This window comes from Nothobranchius furzeri, chromosome 3 (assembly GCF_043380555.1).
Source record: "Nothobranchius furzeri strain GRZ-AD chromosome 3, NfurGRZ-RIMD1, whole genome shotgun sequence".
Taxonomy (NCBI): domain Eukaryota; kingdom Metazoa; phylum Chordata; class Actinopteri; order Cyprinodontiformes; family Nothobranchiidae; genus Nothobranchius; species Nothobranchius furzeri.
The window spans coordinates 51,012,400-51,035,456 of NC_091743.1; the positions used below are offsets into that span (position 1 = coordinate 51,012,400).

General features: G+C 44.6%; 2 protein-coding genes across 11 annotated transcripts in view; both read right to left on the minus strand.

The window, feature by feature from the left end:
• Positions 1 to 529: 529 nt before the first annotated feature.
• On the minus strand, positions 530 to 7,129 carry dyrk3 (dual specificity tyrosine phosphorylation regulated kinase 3). 8 transcript variants are annotated; one of them, XM_015959584.3, is made up of 7 exons: positions 6,856 to 6,985; positions 5,413 to 5,489; positions 5,183 to 5,292; positions 2,281 to 2,474; positions 1,893 to 2,196; positions 1,387 to 1,803; positions 530 to 1,300 (listed from the first exon to the last, which is right to left on the minus strand). In XM_015959584.3, the coding sequence occupies exons 3-7, from the start codon at positions 5,258 to 5,260 to the stop codon at positions 575 to 577; spliced, it is 1,719 nt and encodes a 572-aa protein (XP_015815070.1). In that variant the 5' UTR covers positions 5,261 to 5,292; positions 5,413 to 5,489; positions 6,856 to 6,985; the 3' UTR covers positions 530 to 574. The 8 variants fall into 8 exon arrangements, with proteins under 8 accessions (XP_015815070.1, XP_070405402.1, XP_015815068.1 ...); XM_070549301.1 differs by lacking the exon at positions 6,856 to 6,985 and adding an exon at positions 6,531 to 6,548; XM_015959582.3 differs by lacking the exon at positions 5,413 to 5,489 and having other exon boundaries at positions 1,893 to 2,193; positions 6,856 to 7,129.
• A 5,360-nt stretch (positions 7,130 to 12,489) lies between these two features.
• The window catches only part of rassf5 (Ras association domain family member 5), a 43,590-nt gene continuing 33,022 nt past the window's right edge, over positions 12,490 to 23,057 (minus strand). For all 3 annotated transcript variants that reach the window (XM_015959576.3, XM_015959577.3, XM_015959578.3), the window contains 4 exons: positions 17,640 to 17,753; positions 14,846 to 15,161; positions 12,819 to 12,934; positions 12,490 to 12,684 (listed from right to left, as the gene is read on the minus strand). In XM_015959576.3, coding sequence (XP_015815062.3) covers positions 12,541 to 12,684; positions 12,819 to 12,934; positions 14,846 to 15,161; positions 17,640 to 17,753 — 690 coding nt within the window. In that variant the 3' untranslated portion in view covers positions 12,490 to 12,540. The remainder of the gene's footprint in view (positions 12,685 to 12,818; positions 12,935 to 14,845; positions 15,162 to 17,639; positions 17,754 to 23,057) is intronic.

Consider the following 23,057-nt stretch of genomic DNA (forward strand, 5'->3'; position numbering starts at 1 on the left):
GTCCCATGCCCTTTCCTTCACACATCAGACACTGAGCTGACATGCAAACGCGGCGGCCAGCAGATTTTGTTGCTCTTCACCACACAAATAACCCGATCCTGTTTAAAAACTTTGTGCATAAAAGATGTCAGTCTCTTCTAATAACTTAACATTGATCTAGGTAACTAACCTGATTCATCTCTGTAGCCCTTTTCAAGTTTCACAAGTATGAAAATGGCAGCGTCATGTGTGTGTGTGTGTGTGGACAGTGACAGTGCAGGTGTGCTCAAGTGTGTCTGTGTTTTAGCTAAAAACAAGCACAGAATAAAAACACATCCTCCTTAACGAAGCTCAAACAATTAAAAGTTTCTTTTTTTAAAAGCGTTATCTAAATCAAACCTCATCATCAGGCTGTAAACGGAAACTTTTACAGCCTCTGTATAAAAACGGGCGCCGTCTCCCCCGATAGAGTTTGCTTCACTAGTAATAAAACCAAGAACCGGGGGTGTCGACACCCCTCAGTTTATAACATATAACAGAACAACCAAACGAGTTTTAAAACCACTTTATCTGGACTCCTCCTGAGGAGTCTTTATTATGAGACAAGTTTAGGTAGGACCGTGCGAAGAGACTCCCCCGCGTCTCCCATCGTGTTGCTCTTCAGTTTGTTGCTGGCGGCTGTGGTGCCTAAGCCCGGCCCCCCCTTAGCCAAGATGGAGGGAAAAGAGGTGCTGTGGTGCTCCGGGAGTCGTTTCACAGTTGCCCCCGGGCTCTTCTCGGGCCCGGATAAGGGTTTGGGAAGCCGGCGAAAAATCCAGGGGTGCCTGAGGGCCTGGGAGGGGGTGAGGCGGGATGAGGGGTCCCAATCCAAACACTTCTTTATGAAGTCAGTAAACGTGGGGTCATCGCAGCCCTTTAGAGCGACACACCAGTCCTTGCTGCCCGGGGGGCCTCGCATCTTGCCGCGGCGTGAACGAGACCCCGTCAGCACGGCGGCACCGCTCGACAGGGTGTTGACCCCGCAGTAGCGAGGGTGGCCCTTGGAACTGATGAAGTTTTTAGCCCGTTTGGCCTGCTCCAGCACCTTCTGCGGAGGCATTCCCAGCAGCTCCATGACACACGCCAGCTGGTCGCCCTCATCCTCACCAGGAAACAACGGGTAGCCGGTCAGCAGCTCGGCCAGAATGCAGCCGAAGCTCCACATGTCGATGGGAAGGCCGTAACGAGAACCGAGGATCACCTCTGGGGCTCGGTAGAACCGGGACTGGATGTAGGTGTACACTCGCTGGTGTTCAAAGCAGCTGGAGCCAAAGTCAATCACCTAGCAGGGACAGGAGACGTGGGTTTATTGAAAGAGTAAAAGGAATGGGGGAATTGTCAGGAACATGAAGGAGTCGGGAGCGTTACCTTGATGCCGCTGCGACCTTGCTGTTTGAGGAGGATGTTTTCAGGCTTCAGGTCACAGTGAATGATCCTGTGTCTGTTCAGGGCCTCCAGGCACTGCAGGATGGAGTGTGCAAACTTCCTGACCAGAGGTAAGCTGAAGCCCTGGAACTTGTTGCGCTTGATGAGCTCGTACAGGTTCATGCTCAGCAGCTCAAAGGTCATGCAGATGTGATTGCGGAAGGTGAAGTTTTCCAGCATGTGCACGACGTTCATGGCGCCGTTACGATCCTGCTTGCGCAGGTGCTCCAGGATACGGATTTCCTCCTGCGCCTGCCGATGGAAACGCTTCTCATTACGCACCATCTTCAAAGCCAGGTGCTGCTGCAGCTTGTGGTCGTATACTTTAGCCACTTGTCCAAAGCTGCCCTTGCCGATGATCTGAAATTAAAACAGAAAACCAGAGGGATGAGGGAAAAAAAAAAAAAAAAGCATTTGAGGTGAGCAAAAACAAAAGGTTTGTGTCTTACTTTGAGGAACTCGTATCGGTAGGCCAGGTGGTCATGAGGAACGTTAATGTACCCGCCCTGATCGTCGTCGTAGCCGCAGTTGTTGTTGCCCCCAGCAACAGCAGGCCGCTTCTTGGCGCTGGGTCCCACAAAGTAAATGTCTGGGTAGGAGTGGATCTCGGTCTGCTCCAGGGCAGAGAGCTGAGACCGGTAGAGTCTCAGGGCCTGGTCAGGGCTCAGGGGGCCACACATCTTCCCGCTGCTCCCTCCGTTTCCGGCTCCGTGTGTCCCAGAAGACTCACTGGAGCCTTTAGTAGAGTCGCTGCTGTGGGAAAGAAGTCTGATTATTTAACTCTTCAAAAAGACGAGTCTCTAAGCATTTATTTAATAACTGGCGTCTTTCCCCCACCTGTCCGTGCTGGACAGACTGGACACAGGGACAGACTTGGTGGGCGTCTGGCTGGTGCTCCCGCCGTTCTGAGTGATCGATGTGATGGTGTTGACTTTCCGGTTATTTGTCGAGTCTTCGTACAAGTACTTGACCTTCAGCTGGCCACCTCGCGTGGCCGCCTGATCCCTCATGATGGTCTTGTTGCTCACAACCTGGAACAGAGACAAAATAAATTAAATTAGGAAATCCAAAAGAGGAGAGTACTCTAAAGCATAAAAGTAATTACATCCCTTAAAGGACCAAATCAGAGATGCTGAACAAGTTGTCTGTGACCAAAAACACAAATTTAAATCAATATCAACTCAGCAGAGCAGCAGATCCAGTTCTGACTGTAAACATCAACCCTCAGGTCTCCAGTGCAAGTGCAGCGTGTGTGTGTGTGTTGGTAAACTGGCCCAACTGGATCCAGATCAGGTCTGACTGTAAATGCCCCAAAGCCACAGACCCACACCCAACCGAAACGCATGCACAACCACCGCCTACCCGTTTGTCTGACAGCTGTTCGCGATTACGCATCGGGAATAAACTATCATCCAAAGCAACACGGTAACCTCACATGATCACAAATCTGCTCACAAACACAACTGGTAGAAATATAAGAGCCTAAAAATAGAGTCTTTCCGGTAAACCCAAGGACTACATTCTTCCTCACCGTCTGTCCTCCAGGGGAAAAACCCTCCACAAGATTATGGAGCAGGGAAGAAAGAATAGTCATTAAAGTGAGATTATACTCTGGAGAAGCAGTTCAGACAGAGTCGAAGCCATTGCGACCTCCCGACGCGGCACTCGGACGCACTAGAACACGTTTTCCCTCAGCACGTTTGAGCAGTTTGGAAGTGGAGTTCTGAAGAAGCACACGACAAGGACTCGATCTTTAAAAGTAGGTGTTGACACGTTCCCTTGAAAGAGGACTCAGCTGATGGCAAAGTGTTTGTGTCGTAAGTTTGAGTCCCTAAAATAGAGGCGGACTGGCTTCCATAAGTGTAATTATATAGTCGTAACATATCACGGGCCCTTCTGCTGAACAAGGGTCTCATGCAGCTGTTGTCCTAAAGCAAACACGGCAAATGTCATCGATCCAGCCCCCCCCCCCCCTCGCGTGCCCACATAGAATCAAAGTGTTCCACGTGAGCTGCGCTGTAAAGGGCTGACTGGGTGGAATCAGAAGGAAACAGTTCTATACGTGGATGGAAACAGGAAGTGGTGTGTGTGTGTGTGGAGCTTCTATAAACACAGGTGAGGGTGGTGTGCAAATCACTGCAACAGATGGAGAGGAGCTAATCTGTTTGCTGTAAGACTCCTAAGCACTCCTTCCTTCTCTCCCGACGCGCACGGCGTTTCACAAAAGAACCTAAAGAGCTCGTTTTCTCCTCCTTGCGGAGTGTGAGCCTGACGGGAACAGAGAACCAGGCCTAACCTCGGTGTGAGCTCACTGATGGGAGGATTATACGAGTACAGGAGACGGGGACGAAGAGGATGCTGATTGGTGATTTTGTTTGTGGGTCACATTTTCAAGCCCAATAAATCTTTACAATGTGTCAAAGCAGCCTTTCTGCCCTGATGTGTGTCACCGTTTGTGCACGTACATCAGCTCAAACTGGGAAACCTAGCAAGGACAGCGACTGACCATTCCTGTGTTTGCTAATGAATGATGAACAGATGCATCGATTCGGGTTTTCTGTACAGCTCTGAGCCGCTGATGCTGGTTTCGGCCGATCTGAACTCATCTACAGATAATAGAAATGTTTGTCTAAACATAACATTACTGTTATTGCTAGAAGGGATTGGCACTCGGCAGTGGGGAGTTCAAAAACTACAGGATCATTTTTCTAATGCTCTTATTTATTAGAATAAAGGATCATTCATAGTAAATTCTTGTCGGTCCTTAGCGACCTTCTCACTAGTAGTACGAGTGTTCGCCCTGGGATTGGCAGGCTGGGGTTCAAATCTGGTCGGGTCACACCAAAGAAAATGCCTCCTCACTTGACACCCAGCTTAAAGTGGTTGGACTGGGGGGGGGGGGGGGGGGGGGGGTTAAACCACAAAATTGTTCCCGAGCGCAGCCATAGCTGCAGCTCACCACTCCCCATAGGGATGGGTCAACTTTAATCTGAACTAAATCCACTTATCAGCGACGATAAAAGGGACGACTTACCGGTGATTAAAATTTGCCTCTGATTTGTGAGAACTTTCTCCACACTGACCTATTCTTCTGTCAAGTAATTTCTTCAAAATAATTTATACATTTATTTATGTTTTATAATCTATAATTTCTGTCTGCAAGCTGTTTACATGACGATGTGCAAACCAGTCATTTAAGAGGGCTCCTGGGCCCGTTACAAAGCCCAGGAGCCTAACCCTAACTCTAACCCCAAACCATGTGACAAAGTTTCATCTGCCATAAAAGGCTCAAAGCACAAGTTGTTAGAAACCCCTTAACATCTACTAAACTGCTCTCGGATCACCACTTTTATTGCTAGAAAACAGTCGAATGTTTTGCTTACTTTGTATACAGCTAGAGAGCTGCCCAGTAAAACCATTATGCTTGCATGCCCTCAGGAAGTCAATCAATGCCACTCATGTGATTACAGTTTTCCCATCAAACTGCTGCCTGCACTTATCACACTGGAGATAAGAGATAAGCCACAGAAACAGAGGGAGGAGGAGGTTTATGATGAATAGAAACACGAGGGGATGTCTCTCCGAGGAACAGGATGTCTCAAGACAGACGCAGTCTCAGCACAGGAAACAGAGCTTAACTGGCTTGTGTGTGTGTGTGTGTGTGTGTGTGTGTGTGTGTGTGTGTGTGTGTGTGTGTGTGTGTGTGTGTGTGTATGAGAGAGACTTTGTTTCTACTCACAGTGTGTTTGGGTACCGGGGGCAGCCCTGAAGGACTGTTAGTATCTGCTTCGTTTTTTAGGATGTGGTCGGTCCTCATGTAAGAGTCGTACAGGCCGTCACCGTGGCGTGCTGAGGGGAAGACAAACAGACAAATAAATACATCAGAGTGGCGGCCATTTGCAACACAGACACACCCGAGGATGAAAGCAGCAGTGAATACATGTGGAACCTCAAATGGACAAAGCTTGCCTGATCACCAGCTCCAAAAACGACTTTAACGGTTGGTACAGGCCAGCCTCAGCAGCCAGCAGGAATGAGCTGCATGTCTGTTTACAGTGAAGAGGCCATCATTAGCAGATACAGCATTGTAGCTATTGTGTTCAATACATTGTATCCAGGACCAGGGCCCTGACCCAACCAGCTTAGATGGGGCTTAGGGTCCCAGATCGTTAGCATTGCAAGTGGTATTATTGGCCTAATGGGGGTAACAGATGCCTCTGTGACGACAGCATCTTTCCATCTGTCCATCTGTCCATCCAGGCCAAGTCATTTAAGGCACACACACCAGGTGTGCTTGGGAGTGGGAGCCAGCAGAGATGGATGTGGGGGCTTGCAACTCAATAGTGCCGAGTTTCACGCTCACCTCGCTGGCATCAAGACAAATACAGTAATGTGAGATGATACTGGAAGGGGTAGATGGATGAGCGGGATATTTGGGACGGTAGTCGGAAGCCAGTTAGGAAAATTACAAACGCCCATCAGCTGTCTCCCTATCTCAACAGCCATCTATAACAAGGAAAATACCTCTGTTAACTCAAAACTAAAGCTGAAAACCCCGCCAGTCACTGCTGGCCGTAGAGACATTGGTTTGGTTTCTTTACATTAAAGCCTCCAGTTTTAGGCCTGTCTGTAGTTCCACCTGGCTGATCCCGGAGAGTGTTGTAACCATAAGAAGATGCGTCAGAGCCCCTGTCCCTTGTGCTGCTTCATCAACAGACCTGGACAGATTATCTGCTGCTTGGATACAGACGCATTAAACCTGCACAGCACAGCAACCAGCAGCAATATGACCACACACACACCATTAACCCTCTGCAAACTCTTCATCGCTCAACACTTTTCAAGGCAGTCTAGAGCTCATCTAACCTACACCCAGCTGGTTTTCCACCTCAAACAGACTTTTTTAGTAATACAAGTTAGAGAGCAACGCTCCAGGTAAAACACACCCACAGCTGATCATGTTTCACAAAAATTGAGCTCCAACAGTTCCTGGTTTTACATAATAAAGTCAGAAAATCCATTATAGACTGATAACAACGAGTGTGAGGTCTAAACGAGCTAATATCCCAGACAATAACAGTGCTTACTGGAGATCAGACGTGAAAACAAGGCTGCACTTCCCTGACTATCTTCCAAAACATCCACACACTTCCGCAATCGATAAGTAGCCTCGAAGTGAAACATGTTTACAAACCCCGCATTTTATGAAAACCCCAGTACACGGTGACACCAGCTGCATCTGGCTGTTGGAATCGTTTCAAGCCTTCAACAAAACTGGGAACCTAAACTATTTAAGGGTTATATGACGCCACGTGACTCTCAACTAGCAAGATGTTTCCTGCTTTGACAATCGACATGGATGAAAAGCACAACACACCATAAACACAAAGCAGGAGCTGGTTTTGTGGTTACCTGTTGCTATTGGGCCCTCAGGTTTTCTGCTTATGATCATCATAATTAAGATGTAGTTCCAACATCCGAAGTGGGGGCAAAATCCCGGATAAAACAAACAAAAAAAGAGAACACAGCTAAAACTTAAACTCGGTTAATAACATCTAAAACTTCTTGTTTTGAAAGTCTGTGTGTTTATAGAGTTCAGCAACCGTTGAATGGGTCTGGTTGAACCAATTCGAGTAGTCTTCTTTATTGTCAGCGTTATTTATTGGGTTTAAATGAGATTCATCCACGTTTTCACACGCTCCGCTGCTGTGCGGAAAAAAAAAACCCCTCAACAGGCAGTGGGGGTCGTTTCCTTCAGCTAGCCAGCCAGCTAGCATGAACAGCCGCAGAAAAACACCCGTCCGGACCGGAGCCGCTCCCTCTGTTGAAAATAGTTTGAGTCCAAATATCACAGCTAGCTGGCCTGGCCCTCGAACCCCTCGCCTTTCTCTCGCGGTACAATGAGTCGGTCAAGAGCACCATTCCCGTCTCGGTAGTTAGCAAACAGCTATGCTGCCACTCGTCGAGCCCCGAGGATTTGTCCTCCTTCGGGACAGCTTCACTCGTTTTCAAAGACCGCTACCTAAAAGAAGCAGACAGGTTGTGTACAAGCCCCATGTTTGCCGCGAAAGCAAACGGAGGATCCTCTCTGCGTGAATCTTCAGCTGGAGTCAGAGCAGTAATGCTGCGCTGTTAAATCCCTCTTCTGAGTGGTGAAAGTATCTTATTCGACCGAGCTGTGTGTTGTTGCTAAGGGCGTCTTCGGTGAGCCTGGAGTCAGCATGCAGGCGGAGGGAGGGCGGGGCTTGGAGGGCCTGCTGAAAACGTGTGGAAACAGCGCCTCCCCGCGGCTATCGGGAGTACTGCACAACACATTAGAGGACTATGATAAATACACTTTTTAGCCTTTTAAACCTCGATATAAAACCACAGCAACTCGTGACTCTGACAATTTCTGTTTTAAATATACAAAGACAACTAATGGGAAACCACAGCTGGGTCTTGACCACAGCTTTTGAGAACTGATGCTGTAGAACACATGAAACAAATGCGCAAGTGAATTTTACATGGAATGCTACTTATCACATGGACATTTGTACAGGTTACAGATAGAACCAAGAAAATGCTCCTCATTTCCTATATTACTTTAAACAATGGATTTAAAACAAGCACCTAAATGGACTATAGATCCTGAAGCTAAACCAGATTAGGTTTTTGTACAATTTTAATTTAAACTTAAACTGTAGAACCACTTAAAACCACTTAAACTCTTTTCCAGTTTGATAAGCATTTTCACTGCTGTTTGGTGTAGATAACACTTCAAATAAATGGCTGTCTTGGCATGTGTATAAATGTTTGAAACATAAATTAGCTGCAGGCTTCTTCAGGGCAGCACCACGCTATTGGTCACTCAGTATACAGACCCTATGAGGAAAACTGTGGATTGAAACTTGAGAGCTTCTGGAGATCCAAACGGGGCTAGAAATAGTTGGAGGTGGTAAAGAGGACAGACGGAGTAAGGGACCGGGTCGGCATGAGAAGGGGAGCAGGGCTAAATTGAGGCGGTGATACATGCTGGACAGAGGGTAACTCTAATCTTAGCTCTTTCTCAGAGGTGACAAGAGGGTTCCGTCTATATTTGCTGCCATAAATAATTGTGCTGACACAGTTTCAGGCTGCCCTCTGGCTTGAAGCCAGCACTTAGACCCAGTGATTTTTATTTGATGGTGTACGGCAAGAGTAGGGTGCAGTGCCTATAAACTGATGTTCTTTTGGCACTTTCCTCTAAAAATAATGGGAGGCGTGTGATTAGTCACAGATGGTGCTTTTACAGCTGCAGCAAGACACAGGACCAGGTGTAAAGCTACACCTATAGGTGTGTGTGTTTACACAAGTGGGGTCTGGGTGCATTTGGCCCTAAACTGACCCTAAACCCTGTGCCACATGTGAGTGTATTGGTATAGCAACAAATAGTGAAAACACTTTGAACACAAAATCCTCCATAAAGCTACTGATTCAGAGGTAAAATGGTGAAAAAGTAAATGCTTAAGTGTATGCAGGGAAGTAGAAGATAAAATAAAAATTAATGTGCTCTCCACACAGCGGGTATCTAAGATTTTGAGGGAATGTCTCCACCTGCTGGTGATTTGGTGGTATAACAAGTTGACTAAAACATCTCAGATCAAAGCTAAACAAGATAATCTGATCATATCCGGATTAAAATGAACATCTAAACGGATGTGTTGTTACTTTATAACACATCTTAAGTTAAATATACTCAGACAACAGCATTTTGATACAGAGGTTAACTTTATTCCCTTTAACTTTTCTGTAGATTTACTCATGTTTATTCACACTTCAACAAATAAAACAAAATACATTTTTAAGAAACAAAGCAACTACAATAATCTCCAAGACATAATTTTACATGGATGGTTGTGAACCATAAAATAAATAAAACACACACACACACACACACACACACACACACACACACACACACACACACACACACACACACACACTTCCATACCAAGTGTATTAGAAAGGAGAGGAGTTATTTTAAAACGTGGACAAAAAAGATTCAGAACCACATAAGAAACAGAAACTTGCACAGATGCAAAAAAGCACCTGTGTGTGTGTGTGTGTGTTTGTCCTCAGGAAGCTGTGTGTGCTGACACACTTGCTGTGGAGCCAGAAGAGGGCGCTGGAAACAAAAGGCACTGCCAGCAGGAACAGCTGCAGGTGGTTGTAATAAATACACACATTACAGAGAATGCATGTGCTTATGGTCTACCGGTCTCACTTACCAGTATTTTAAATAAATAGAATAAAACACGTAAAAATGTGTGAGATTTGAAGAGATTCAATACACATGCACACCCAGGTTTACACTCCAAATTTAATCAAAGCTACAAAAGCATGTTTAAATACTCAGTAGGCGAGGCCTGAGGAAGGAGCACTGATAAAACACGTACGCACGCACGCACGCACGCACACACACACACACACACCAGCAGGAAGGATCACAAATAATATTCATATAAAACAGTTAAACCTCATCACTCTTTTGTTTTTCCAGTGTATATGTAACACACACACACGCACACACACACACACACACACACACACACACACACACACACACACACACACACACACATCATTGGTACATCATAGCCTTAATCAGGATATTTCAATATAATTTTACTTATTCTATTTGTGGAATAAAAGTGGATATTGATGGGAAAAACCTAAAACAAATAAAAGCCATTATGGAAAGTTATTTGTGCATGTCTGTGACATCACTGACGCCATTATATTTGTTTTGTTCTAGTTCACAAACTTCACTAACTGGAACATTTGGTTGCCTCAGTTGAATAAAACCACTAACAAGTAGGTCTATTCTGCCAACTTGTGGCACTTTCGTCTAACATTAGTCAGCTGTTTTCATGCACTGGTTGTCCAAAGATCCCAACTAGTTAGTTTTTATGTACCAAACTACTAGAAGGTTGTGTCAAACAAGCTAACTAGTAAACATAAAAGCGCCTTTCAGTGCAAACAGTTTTGACTTTTTGAGTTAAAGCAGCTGTCCAGAGTTTTCCCCGTTCAGGAGTTATGTATGATTTTTCACAAACACACAAGTGATTGTCTTATCATGTTCTGTGATATCATTTAAGAAATATGTATTTTTTCCCCTAAGCCCACCCCCTGTTCCATAGAGTTCAATGCAATATGAAGTGAGCGCTGATGACCAATAGTGTTAGACTACAGCTTACGTACAGATGTCAATCACAGAGCGTTCTCCAGCATTTAATGGACATACCTCAGTTGATGCAGGTTGGCGACCTTTCTTATGGACAAGTAAGGATTTAAAATAGAAATATATGAAAAGACAAAATAACATGAACATTAAAATATTAAAACAATGCATTTTAAGCTCTGTTTTGTTGGTTAGAGGAGTGCATTAATGAACGAGGAGTTGCTTTCAGCCTTAAATACGGAAATGAAAGTAGGTCATGACGTCATTCGCTTGTCAACCACTAGATGGTGCCATCAGATAAAAGAACAGCTACTTTAACGAATGGAGCTAAAATTGTAACTTGTAAGCTTAGTCTTATGTAATAATAATAGTTGTAGAACGATGCATTAGCTCTGGAGGACGGGCTTAAGGTGCAGGGTTTCCCCCAGGGCTTTGTAAGCCTGGCGGCCTGCTTGGCCACCCGCCATGCTAAGCGTCATGCCCCGCCTCCCTCCCTGGCTCTACCTGTCCACTGACACAAACAGCGCAACGGAACTAGAGCCCTCCATCAGCTGAGAACGTTTGTCACCCCCCCCCACCCCCCCCCGCCGAATCCACCAGGCTTAACTCCAATTTCTGGGGAAACCCTGAGGTGTAATATATTTTTCCACCTCTAGATGGTGCCCTCTGAGAAAAAGAAACTCTGGATTTCTGCTTTAATTGACTAGTGCAACTAATTTAAGTCTTTTAAGTCAACAAATCCTAATTGCTAACTACTTTACTTATTAATGCTTTTTGACTTTACTAGTTAACTAGTGCTCGTAAAAATGTCAACTAGCCAACCAAAATATTGTAACATTACAGTGTAGTGGTGAACTAGCAGAGCAAAATGAAGCTTGGTATCAGAGATATTGAATAAATACACAAATGGCTTGCCAGAGAATCCAGGTCAGTGATCTGTGGCCTGAACCCATTTGTGCAAAACAGAAGCTGTTTCTATTTTTGCACTCTTTAACTGAACAAACCCTTAAATGTCTCTAATCCCATTTAGATTATCTAAATAAATCTGTAAATATAAAATTTGGTGTAAAAGTTCTCTCACATTCAAAAACAAGATAAATACAGGAACAGTGGATCAGGTAAAGGTCCTCGAGCCGCAACTCCCAACCTCACATACAAGGTTGGTAAGATCGGGATAAAAAGGAATGATGTCACAGTTATTTATCAGCCACTCAGAGGGTGGGATTGTGTTTCAGAAAAGTAAAAGAAAACAAGGGTTAGATGTGAGGATCACGTCTCACAACGGGTGTGCGTTCATCCAACAAACAAGGGAATGGGACTCCACCTCAGGAATGGAACTGGAAGTCAAAACTTGATCCTAAGTGCTTCTCGTACAAATCCACATATTCAGCAGGAAAATGAAAACATCAAGTGACTGCTGAGGCATCATTTTCTAGGGAAAAACATACAGTGATTGTCCTTCCATCCCAGTTTGATGCAGAAAAAAGTACTCATGCCTTCTTAAATCCTAACTCTATGTGCAGGCGGATGAGCTGAGACACTCATGCATAAGTAACACTTGCAGTAGCAGCAGCAGAAGTAGCAGAAAGGGAGCAGGGCGTCTTTGAAAACCTCACAGAATCAAATCTGTCACAAATAAGATCTCAAGTGTGTGTGTGTGTGTGTGTGTGTGTGTGTGTGTGTATGTGTGAGTGTGTCCTTGGCGATCCAGATCCTCTCCTCGGGGAGCAGATGTATACGTGAGGAGTGTAAGAGGGCTTGTGTACGTCCTGAGAAACGATGTACATCTGCTTGTTTGTGTTTAAAGACGAGTTCAGTTTGAGCGTCGCTCTCCGATCTGATCACAGGATCTTTGGGGGTTAGGCGAGTGTTCGAGCGACCCATTCGTCCCTGGGTCACGGCTCCTGTTTTTGTAGGGCCTGCTGTAGTTTATTTCGGTAAATAGCGTATTTTTGTTGCACCGCTCGGACACGCTCCGTCTCTTCTTTCTCTAGGATGACCAGGAAGTTTTGGAGCTCGGGCACAGAGAAGGCATGCCACTGTGTGAAGAGAGAGTGGAACGCATGATCAACGTTTGTTTTACAATTACAGCCTCTTATTTACTCACTTCAATACGTTTCTGTTGGCTCCTATAGCTATGTTCGTGTGTGTGTTGTTTCTGTAGGTTTCTCACCTCTACCTCTCCTGTCTCATTTTCCTTAAGAACAAAGGTGAGCTGCTCCGCGTCTGGTCCAGCAATCAGCCTCAGCTGAAGAGGACGCTCCGACAGAGGAAGCTTCTGGAACAAGTCTGCACAAAAACAGAGACTAACTCAGAATATCATCTTATTAAGACAGGGGTGTCCAAACATGTCAAGACAAGAGCCAAAATTTGTAAAGTTAACAGTTCTCACAGTCCACAGAAATGTCATTTATTTAATAAGCAACAAATGAAAAATAAGTTTAATGGTCATTTTTTCCTATGTGTACTCCTTAAAATGGGTTCAGGGTATGCAAGCTTATTAGTGTAAATTTTAAAAAGGTCATTCACTTGTGCTTTTAAAACATTTGCAGTGGTCTAGTAGAAATGAATGCCTTTTAAGTCACACTCTGGGGAAACAAAGCTCTGGCTCACCTGTTTCAAGATCTAGAATGTTGCTGGATCAGAGGAGAGTTTCAGTCTTATTTCCTGATATTCAGACTTGCTTCTGATTGGATAAGAGCAACATGATTCTACCACTGACTCTGCGTTGCAATGTTGATGTTTTATCTCCACAAATAACACAAGCCTGGAGGAGTTCTGCTTAGCTTCTAATAGCCAAGGGCCTCGTTTATCAAGCTTGCTTACGCACCAAACAGGGTTGGAAAACTGAGTAAGCAACTTTCCATGCAAACTTTGGGATTTATGAAAGAAAACTTAGCGAAAAAATGTGTGCAACTTTAAGTTGACTAAGGACCTGGCTTACGCACATTTTGGACATGGAGAGCACCTACAGTGCTGCTGCTGAGAATAAAATAATGAAATCCTGCAGCATTATCATTTGTACTGCTTCGTTTTCACACAGAACAAGACCCCCCACACGCACACACACGTACGTGTACACACACATGCGCGCACACTCACACACACACACACGCACAACCTGAAGCGCAGAATACGGAATGCAGAATATCAGCAGGGGGACAGATTGAGACAGAATGTCATGCGTCTGTGACAGTGTGTGTCCTGTCACTGTGACCCGATTGATCATGCGCCCTGGCTACTTGGACAAGAGAGATCTCTGTTTGGCTGACTGGCTAGCGTGTGTGACTTTCACCTGGGAGTCTGGGGATCGAATCCCGATTGGACCATTTTTTATATCCGCCACAGATCTCTCTGAAGAATTCAGCATTGACGGCTTCAGCAATGGTGTGCCACTCCGTGGATTTTCTCTTATTTGTTTTGCAAAAGCACTTCCTTTCATTTTTCCACCTCACCCACAAGTACCTCAATTTCTGCTTCTGTGAAATTGCGCTTCCTTGATCTGCCTTGATCTACGGTCGCCATCGTCATTGGCAGAGCGCTGCAACAACCGGCTTATGTATATGCATGAGATCCACAAGGCACTTTGCGTTGACCATTTATGGCAGTAAGTGGGCATGGTGAGAGCGGGATGTGACTAAAATGCAGCTGAGAAACATTCTTGTTACTCTCCGATTTATGAAGCGGAGATTGCGTGCAGCTGTGCGTCCTCCATGTTTGATAGATCACAATCCTACTTGGCGTGAGTACTTTTTTTTTGCTGAGCTTAAGTACGGTTTTAGTAAGGATTCTACGCAATGTTTGATAAATGAGACCCCAGGACATTCTCTGCTGTTTTCTGGGCGCTAAACCAACAACAGACTTTCTTGTCACGAGTCAAGATGGGTGAGTTGATGAAAGTTAAGTGACAGCATGACGTAGATCTGTCAGGATTTTCAAATCCTAGAGTTTCCCCGTCTAGTTTATATCAGAATCTAAAGGAGGAGATAGGTGAAGGAGACTATTTTCATGTTCAGCCTGCATGAAAAACAAATAAGTAGAAAATGGTTTCTCAGCAAAGGAACTCTAACATAAAAATGTAAGAATGTAGCTGGGGGCCATATAAAATCCCTCCAATGGCCACAAACGGCCCCCACTCCACATCTAAGTTGTGCCTGCTGTAAGACATGATTATTAGAAAACAAGGAGCGTTGACCTTACCCTGCCCATCGCGGTGCGTCTGACTGTACAACGCAAACTTGCGGGGATTGTCCAGCACCAAGAACTTTTTCAGCAGCCCCTGAATGACCTCTCTGGTGGTGGTCGAAGAACTTATGTGTAGCTGCTTCACACAGTCACATGGTAAATAGAAGGATGTCCTGTTTTCCGTGTACCCAGAGTCCGTTTCGTCCTGGTCCTCTGACGGGGTGTGGCTGCGGTCGCCTTCCGACACTAGAGCCTTCAAAGCAGGGACCGTCACCGGTCGACGCAGCCGCAGGTGGACCTTAATGAAACCTGTGTAAAATCCATCCTCAGCCTGGAAAAAGGAGTTCATATAAACCTTATTTAAAAAAAAATACAATTGCATTTATAATCATTATGGTGTGATTATGAAATATTTAACGTGGCAGGGGTGAGGTGGTGCTCACTCCTCACCCCTGCCACGTGGACTTCAAGGGATAAACCATCAACTCTGCTCAATGGTCAACTTTCCTGGCGGGGTCACCCATGAAGACAGTAGGAGGGTTAAAAGAAAAAGCTCCTGCAATACTTAGATTGTCCACCAGATAGCAGAAGGTTTAGAGAAAAGTACTAAATATATATATATATAGATAGATAGATAGATAGATAGATAGATAGATAGATAGATAGATAGATAGATAGATAGATAGATAGATAGATAGATAGATAGATGATATATAGATAGATAGATAGATAGATAGATAGATAGATAGATAGATAGATGATAGATAGATAGATAGATAGATAGATAGATAGATAGATAGATAGATAGATAGATAGATAGATAGATAGATAGATAGATAGATAGATAGATATAGATATTTACACTGAACAAAAATATAAATGCAACACCTTTGTTTTTGCTCCCATTTTTCATGAGATGGACTTAAAGATCTAAAATTCATTCCAGATACACAATTTCACCATTTCTCTCAAACATTGTTCACAAATCAGTCTAAATGTGTGATAGTGAGCACCTGTGCGTTGCTGAGATAATCCATCCCACCTCACAGGTGTGCCACATCAAGACCCTCATCTGACATCATGAGTAGTGCACAGGTGTACCTTAGACTGCCCACAATAAAAGACCACCCTAGAATGTGCAGTTTTTTGCTTTATTGGGGGTCTGGGGACTCTGAAACGGTCAGTATCTGGTGTGACCACCATTTGCCTCATGCAGTGCAACACATCTTCTTCACATAGAGTTTATCAGATTGTCAATTGTGGTCTGTGGAATGTTGGTCCACTCCTCTTCAATGGCTGTGCGAAGTTGTTGGATATTAGTGGGAACTGGTACATGCTGTCATATACGCCGGTCAAGCACATCCCAAACATGCTCAACAGGTGACATGTCCGGTGAGTATGCTGGCCATGCAAGAACTGGGACATTTTCAGCTTCCAAGAATTATGTACAGATCCTTGCAACATGGGGCCGTGCATTATCTTGCTGAAACATGAGGTGATGTTCATGGATGTACGATACAACAATGGGCCTCAGGATCTCCACAACATTGACATCAGCACAGTGCTCACCCACACGACACCACACACGCTGTCTGCCATCTGCCCTGAACAATGTAAACCAAGATTCATCCGTGAAGAGAACACCTCTCCAACGTGCCAGACGCCATTGAATGGGAGCATTTGCCCACTCAAGTCTGTTACGGCAACGAGCTAGAGTCAGGTCAAGAGCCCGATGAGGATGACGAGCATGCAGTTGAGCTTCCCTGAGATGGTTTCTGACAGTTTGTGCAGAAATTGTTTGGTTATGCAAACCTATTGTTTCAGCAGCTGTATGATTGGCTGGTCTCAGACGATCTTGGAGGTGAACCTGCTGGATGTGGAGGTCCTGGGCTGGTGTGGTTACACGTCATCTGCGGTTGTGAGGCCGGTTGGATGTACGGCCATATTCTCTGAAATGCCTTTGGAGACGGCTTATGGTGGAGAAATGAACATTCAATGCACGAGCAACAGATTTGGTTGACATTCCTGCTGTCAGCATACCAATTGCACGCTCCCTCAATGCTTGAGGCATCTGTGGCATTTCGCCGTGAGACAAAACTGCACATTCCATGGTGGCCTTTTATTGTGGGCAGTCTAAGGTACACCTGTGCACTACTCATGATGTCAGATCAGCATCTTGATGTGGCACACCTGTGAGGTGGGATGGATTATCTCAGCAAAGCACAGGTGCTCACTATCACACATTTAGACTGATTTGTGAACAATGTATGAGATAAATGGTGAAATTGTGTATCTGGAATGAATTTTAGATCTTTAAGTCCATCTCATGAAAAATGGGAGCAAAAACAAAAGTGTTGCGTTTATATTTTTGCTCAGTGTATATATATATATATATATATATATATATATATATATATATATATACATACATACAGTATACATAACCTTCTGCTAGTTCAGCATAAATTTACCATAATTATGGAAAAACACAAACCAGGCCATCTAATGTTCTGTGAAATGCAGAATTACACATTGTTGCTTTTATCTGGTGAGAACGCTTCACTTCCTAAACTCTAGTCATTGTTGTGAGGTTACCAGGTCTATTCATGAGTTAGGAGGAAACATGCATCTATTAATGATCATGTTACCTGTTTCTGCTAGACTTGTTAAAACCACTTGATAATATTGTTCTCCCTTTCTTGTTACATTTCCCACTGTCAGAAGAACCATCAAACCACTTTAAACTGGACATTTGTAACGATCAGTGTGAGATGATGATCACCTGAAGGTTCCTTTAAAACAAACTCACCAGTTTCATTCCGTTTTCTGAAACTTGACCATTATATTCATCAATCATGGCTTGCACCTCTTCCTCTGACAGGTCTTTAGTTCCTCCCACCTCTTCCTCCTTCGTCTCCGTTTGCTGAAAAGTGCAAAAGAAAGATAAAATTATTTTAATCTCAACCACCAGATGGCGCCGCTTCAACCAGCCAAACGAAAACCAGATAATCTCAGAAACTCCTCCACCTCAAAAGCTTCAGTAGAAGTGAACAAGAACAGCCCGTCTCCTCCATCTCCTCTTCCTCGTTTCACACGGAGTCAGGAAAATGTGAATGGAGCTAATCTAGATTAGTGACAGCTATTCCTAGCTGTTCATCTCTCTGATAGAGAGAGGAGGAGGAGGGGGGAGTCATAGAGTGGGAGGCACTGACAAAAAGGGTGAGGAATGATGAAAGAAAAGCTGGAGCCAGCCTTAGCAACACAGAGTTTGGCTGAGTTATATTTAGTACAGTGGGATCCGTCCCTTCCTCTCACAATAGCTTTTCCCTCCTCTTCCATGGTTTGTTTGCATTTTCTGAGGCACAAAGTGAGAGAGAGAGAGAGAGAGAGAGAGAGAGAGAGAGAGAGAGAGAGAGAGAGAGAGAGAGAGAGAGAGAGAGAGAGAGAGAGAGGAAGAGCAAGCAAACAGAGGGCAGGAAGATTCTTCTGGAGTCCTCTCAGATTGTGTGATGAAGTCATGATTTTTCTTTTTCGATCTTTATTGAAAACAAGCTGCAGGACAACGGGAAACACAAGGCTGATTATTATTAACCGTTGTTCATAAACGGGATCTTCTAGATACCATCGAGGAAAAAAGGGGGAGATTATGAATGAGGGCGATGAATGCGGAGGCTTATTAGAGCAGATTTGATTGCTTTTTAAAATGTAATCGTAGTCCTGATTTTATTGTAAACAACAAAAAGAAAAGCTTGTAAATGACGTGTTGCTGTAGAAAAACACTGAAATGATCATAAATGAATAAAAAGACTCATAAGCAGTGAATTTACTGATCTGTCCCCAAGAAGTGCTCGTGTGCAGCGACAAGATGAATCTGAGGAGGACGTAGGAGTCGACTGGTTTCTAAGGAACCTGCAGGAATTCCTGCGTTTGTAAAGTCGTTTCATTGCAACAAGGGGTCAGATCAGGTGGAAAAGAATTCTGCAGAAATACTCACACTCTTGCTAAGGGTTTGCACCTCAGTCCAGCTTGTGATTTCTAAACTAGTATTGACAGCTCATTTATGACTCATCATTCTACTCCACACCTCTCATAACGGATCAACTTCGGTTGAACATTGACTTTTCAATGTTCTGGTTTTACTTTGCAGATCCTTTTTTGTTCCATTTACTCTCTTACAGCAGTGATATCTTTTCCATCCACTCCAACAACACACCTGATTGGACAGGTGATCTTAGCTCTGGATAAACCTAAAACAAATAAAACCCAGCTGAGCCTTTATTGAGGCTCACGTTTTCAATATGCACACACCTGCTTGCTGGATGAGATCTAATCATATTTCCAGGTGAGAAACACCAGGCACAGGTCTCTCTCTCTCACACACACACACACACACACACACGCCGCACACGCACACACACACACACACACGCACGCACGCACGCACGCACGCACGCACACACACACACACACACACACACACACACACACACACACACACACACAGATATCAGTACCTTGCAGATGTGCACAAAACCTCAGGGGGACTGGTAACTGGTTCTCTCTCACTCTGATTGGAACAGACAGCAGAGGTCATGTGACTCCTTAAAATGTCATGATAACGCTCTGAATGTTCCAACCAAAATTTGTCTGTGTGTTCTCCCTTACTACCTTCCTGTAACCCTCCATATCACGCCATCTGTGTGTGCAAAAGCTAAAGTTTTTGAGTAAGGGTGAGAACATGATAACACAACCCACTGTACTGATGATGTCATGGATTACACAATGCCTTGGGTAGTCAAGACCCCCCCCCCCCCTCCACACACACACACACACACACACACACACACACACACACACACACACACACACACACACACACACACACACACGCGCACACACACACACACACACACACACACACACACACACACACACACACACACACACACACACACACACACACACACACACACACACACACACAGATGCCCACTCAAGTGTTTTCCATAACACTTGCTCTTGGTCAGCTTGCTTCTCACACCAAACCTTCCGACAGGAATCTTGGCGTGACCTTTGACCCGGATCTCATCCTGGATTCTCATGTCAGTTCTCTTGTTCGCTCTTCCTTCTTCCATCTCAGGAACGTTGCTAAGCTGAGTTCCATTCTGTCCCGCTCTGAACTTGAGACAGCTATCCACACCTTCATCTCCTCACGCTTAGATTACTGTAACTCTCTTTTCACGTGTCTGAGCAGAACCTCCCTGAACCGTCTACAGGTGGTTCAGAATGCCTGTGCTCGGCTTCTGACCAAGTCCTCCAAACACACCCACATCACCCCGCTTCTCCTCCAGCTTCATTGGTTTCCGGTCAACTTCAGGGTTCATTTCAAGATCCTGGTTCTGGTTTATAGGACCTTACATGGACAAGCACCACCTTACATTGGTGATCTTCTTAGTCCCTACAACCCCAGCAGGTCCCTGAGGTCCAGTGATCAAAGCCTACTGGTTGTGCAGCACCAGGCTAAAGACCAAAGGTGACAGATCATTTGCTGCTGTGGCCCCCAGACTCTGGAACTCTCTCCCCCTGAGCCTGAGATCAGAGGACTCAGTGGTCTCCTTTTCATTCTTCTTCCGGCTCTTGGAGAGTACAGACGCTTTTTTCCTCATCTCCTCCCTATCTTATCCCAAGGCTCTTTGTCTGCCTTTGGGTGTACGGCGCTTCTGCATTTTTGCTGGAAACTGGAAATGATTAAAAATGGATCTGGTCAGTTGATCTCTCAACACGATTGAAAACATTTTTTCAACGATGAGAATGGGAGAAGGGGTTCCCGGATGCCCCTCTGGGACAGAGCCAGTTGGGCATATCATTGACTCCTGGAAACAGTAGAACCTGATCTGCCTCTCTCAAATGTCTGTAGAGGATTCTGAAGATGTTTGGATATTCATCGTTTTGGTGTCGGGATTCCTGCTGTTTGGCCTGAGTGGTTACCTGGCTTACCGGAAAATTAACGAGCTTTCGAGGAATATTGGCTCAATCCCGGAGCTCAGGGATGGATTACACTGTGCTGTGAACGCACAAACTCATATAATTGTCGAGATGAGTCGTAAGCTTGGAACTTTGGCTGGGATTCAGCTCTGGCACAGAAGATGGATTCCATCAAGGAGCGAGTTGACGGATCAGCACGGATTGGGATAGATTAATTACGCCATTATTGGATCTAGAGGGGTTGAAGACCAACAGAACTTTAAGACGGAGAGGAAATTATCTCTGTCTGTCCCCAAAACAAGTTCTTATCTGAATCTGGTGCCCTTGAGCCTGTGAGGCTGAAGTGATTACTCCCCCTCAGAAGAAATGTAGAAAGCTGCCGTCACCATGGTAACTCTGTCTCCCTATCCCAGCCTGGGCGGGACTGCGACTGGTGAAGGCCGTTGAATCGTTTCCAGGAGTCACTGTGCTCTCTAACCCAAATACCTCCTTCCCCTGTCCAAATGGAGGTGAAGAGCGCTGCTTATCACGGCTGCACGCACTGATGTGAGGAGAGTCCCCAACCCTACCTCCCCACCTAGTGGACACTTATGTTGTGTAATGTCTGAAGTCTGCTGCATTTCTGTCTGAGGTGTTTTTTTGCATAGCAAAGCTGTGCTCCCTGTGGAGGGTAACTCTGAAGTGCCTTTTTTTCCTCCACCTGACTCAATCCTCATATAAACCCTCTGATCTCTACTAAGGTAGCGCAACTCGGGTTGCGAATGACCACAGTCACAGATTCTTGTCATGTGTCTATGCCTATGTATGTATGTCTGATCTCAGAATTGTGTGTACTGAAACTCTAATTTCCGTCTGGGATTAATAAAGTATCTTTGAATTGAATTGAAAAAGCAGCTGAAGACACCTGTTCAGGATGGCTTTTGATGATCTTCATCACCCTCTCCTTGTTCTGCTCTCCCTACCTATTCCACCTTCCTCTGGATCCACTGATTTCCCTATTTCCTATTCACTCTCTCTCTCTTTCTGTACATTTTGAATCACAATTGTCCATTTTTTGCTCATTTTAAATATATTTTTAATAATTTTTTAAATTCTTTTTTATATTTTTACATTTTTTGTTTTTATGAAGTGCCTCTTGATTTTTATCTTGAGAGGCGCTATAGAAATGATACTTTCTTCTTCTTCTTCTTCTTCTTCTTCTTCTTCTTCTTAGGTATCAATAGGAAATGATAAAGAAAGCATAAATGTAATCTGTATCCCATTTCCCATGAACTTTTTAGAAATGCACTAGATGAATATCAGAAAGCAGTCAGGAATTCTAGAAATAAATACTTTGCCAGCATTATTACTACCCATTCTGGGAACCAGAGGGTTTTATATAAAACGCTAAATGCAGTTTTGTCGAGTGATTACTCTCCTACAGTTGCAATCACAGATGATCTCTGCTCCCAATTTTAAAGTTTTTTCTTAGACAAAGTCTCCAATATTAGGAGTCTAATCATTTCCCCTGCAGATGTTCTGCTACCCGTATCAGTTTGTACCGGATGCTTTGACCATTTTGAGCCGATTACACTGCCTGCCCTGGAGAGATTAATATCTTCCATGAAGCCATCAGGATGTCCTGATGACATTGTACCAGCCAGACTCTTCCAGGAGGTTCTTCCAGTGGTAGCCCCTCATGTGCTCAATATTATTAACTCCAGCCTTGTTTCGGGAATTATACCCTCTGTTTTTAAACATGCCGTGCTTCAACCACTACTGAAAAAATCTGGCCTAGACCCAACTGACCTCGGGAACTTTCGCCCCATTTCAAAGCTCCCCTTCTTGTCAAAAGTGATGGAAAAGGCTGTTTATAATCAAATCATGCCCCATCTGAACAACTTTGGGGTCTTGGATAAATTTCAGTCTGGTTTTAGACAATATCACAGCACAGAATCCGCTCACATCAGGGTTTTTAATGATATTATTTTAGCCACTGATTCCGGTTCCCATGTTGCCCTGGTGATGTTGGACCTCTCAGCTGCATTTGACACGGTGGACCATGACATTTTATTGTCCCGCCTTGAGAATTTGGTCGGCATTAAGGGATCCGCGCTTGACTGGTTCTGCTCCTACTTTGACAACAGGTCTATTAGAGTTAGAATGGACGACTGTTCATCTCCCTCTGCTGCTCTTCCTTGGGGCGTTCCACAGGGGTCTATCCTCGGCCCCCTTTTATTTAGCATTTATATTATTCCACTGG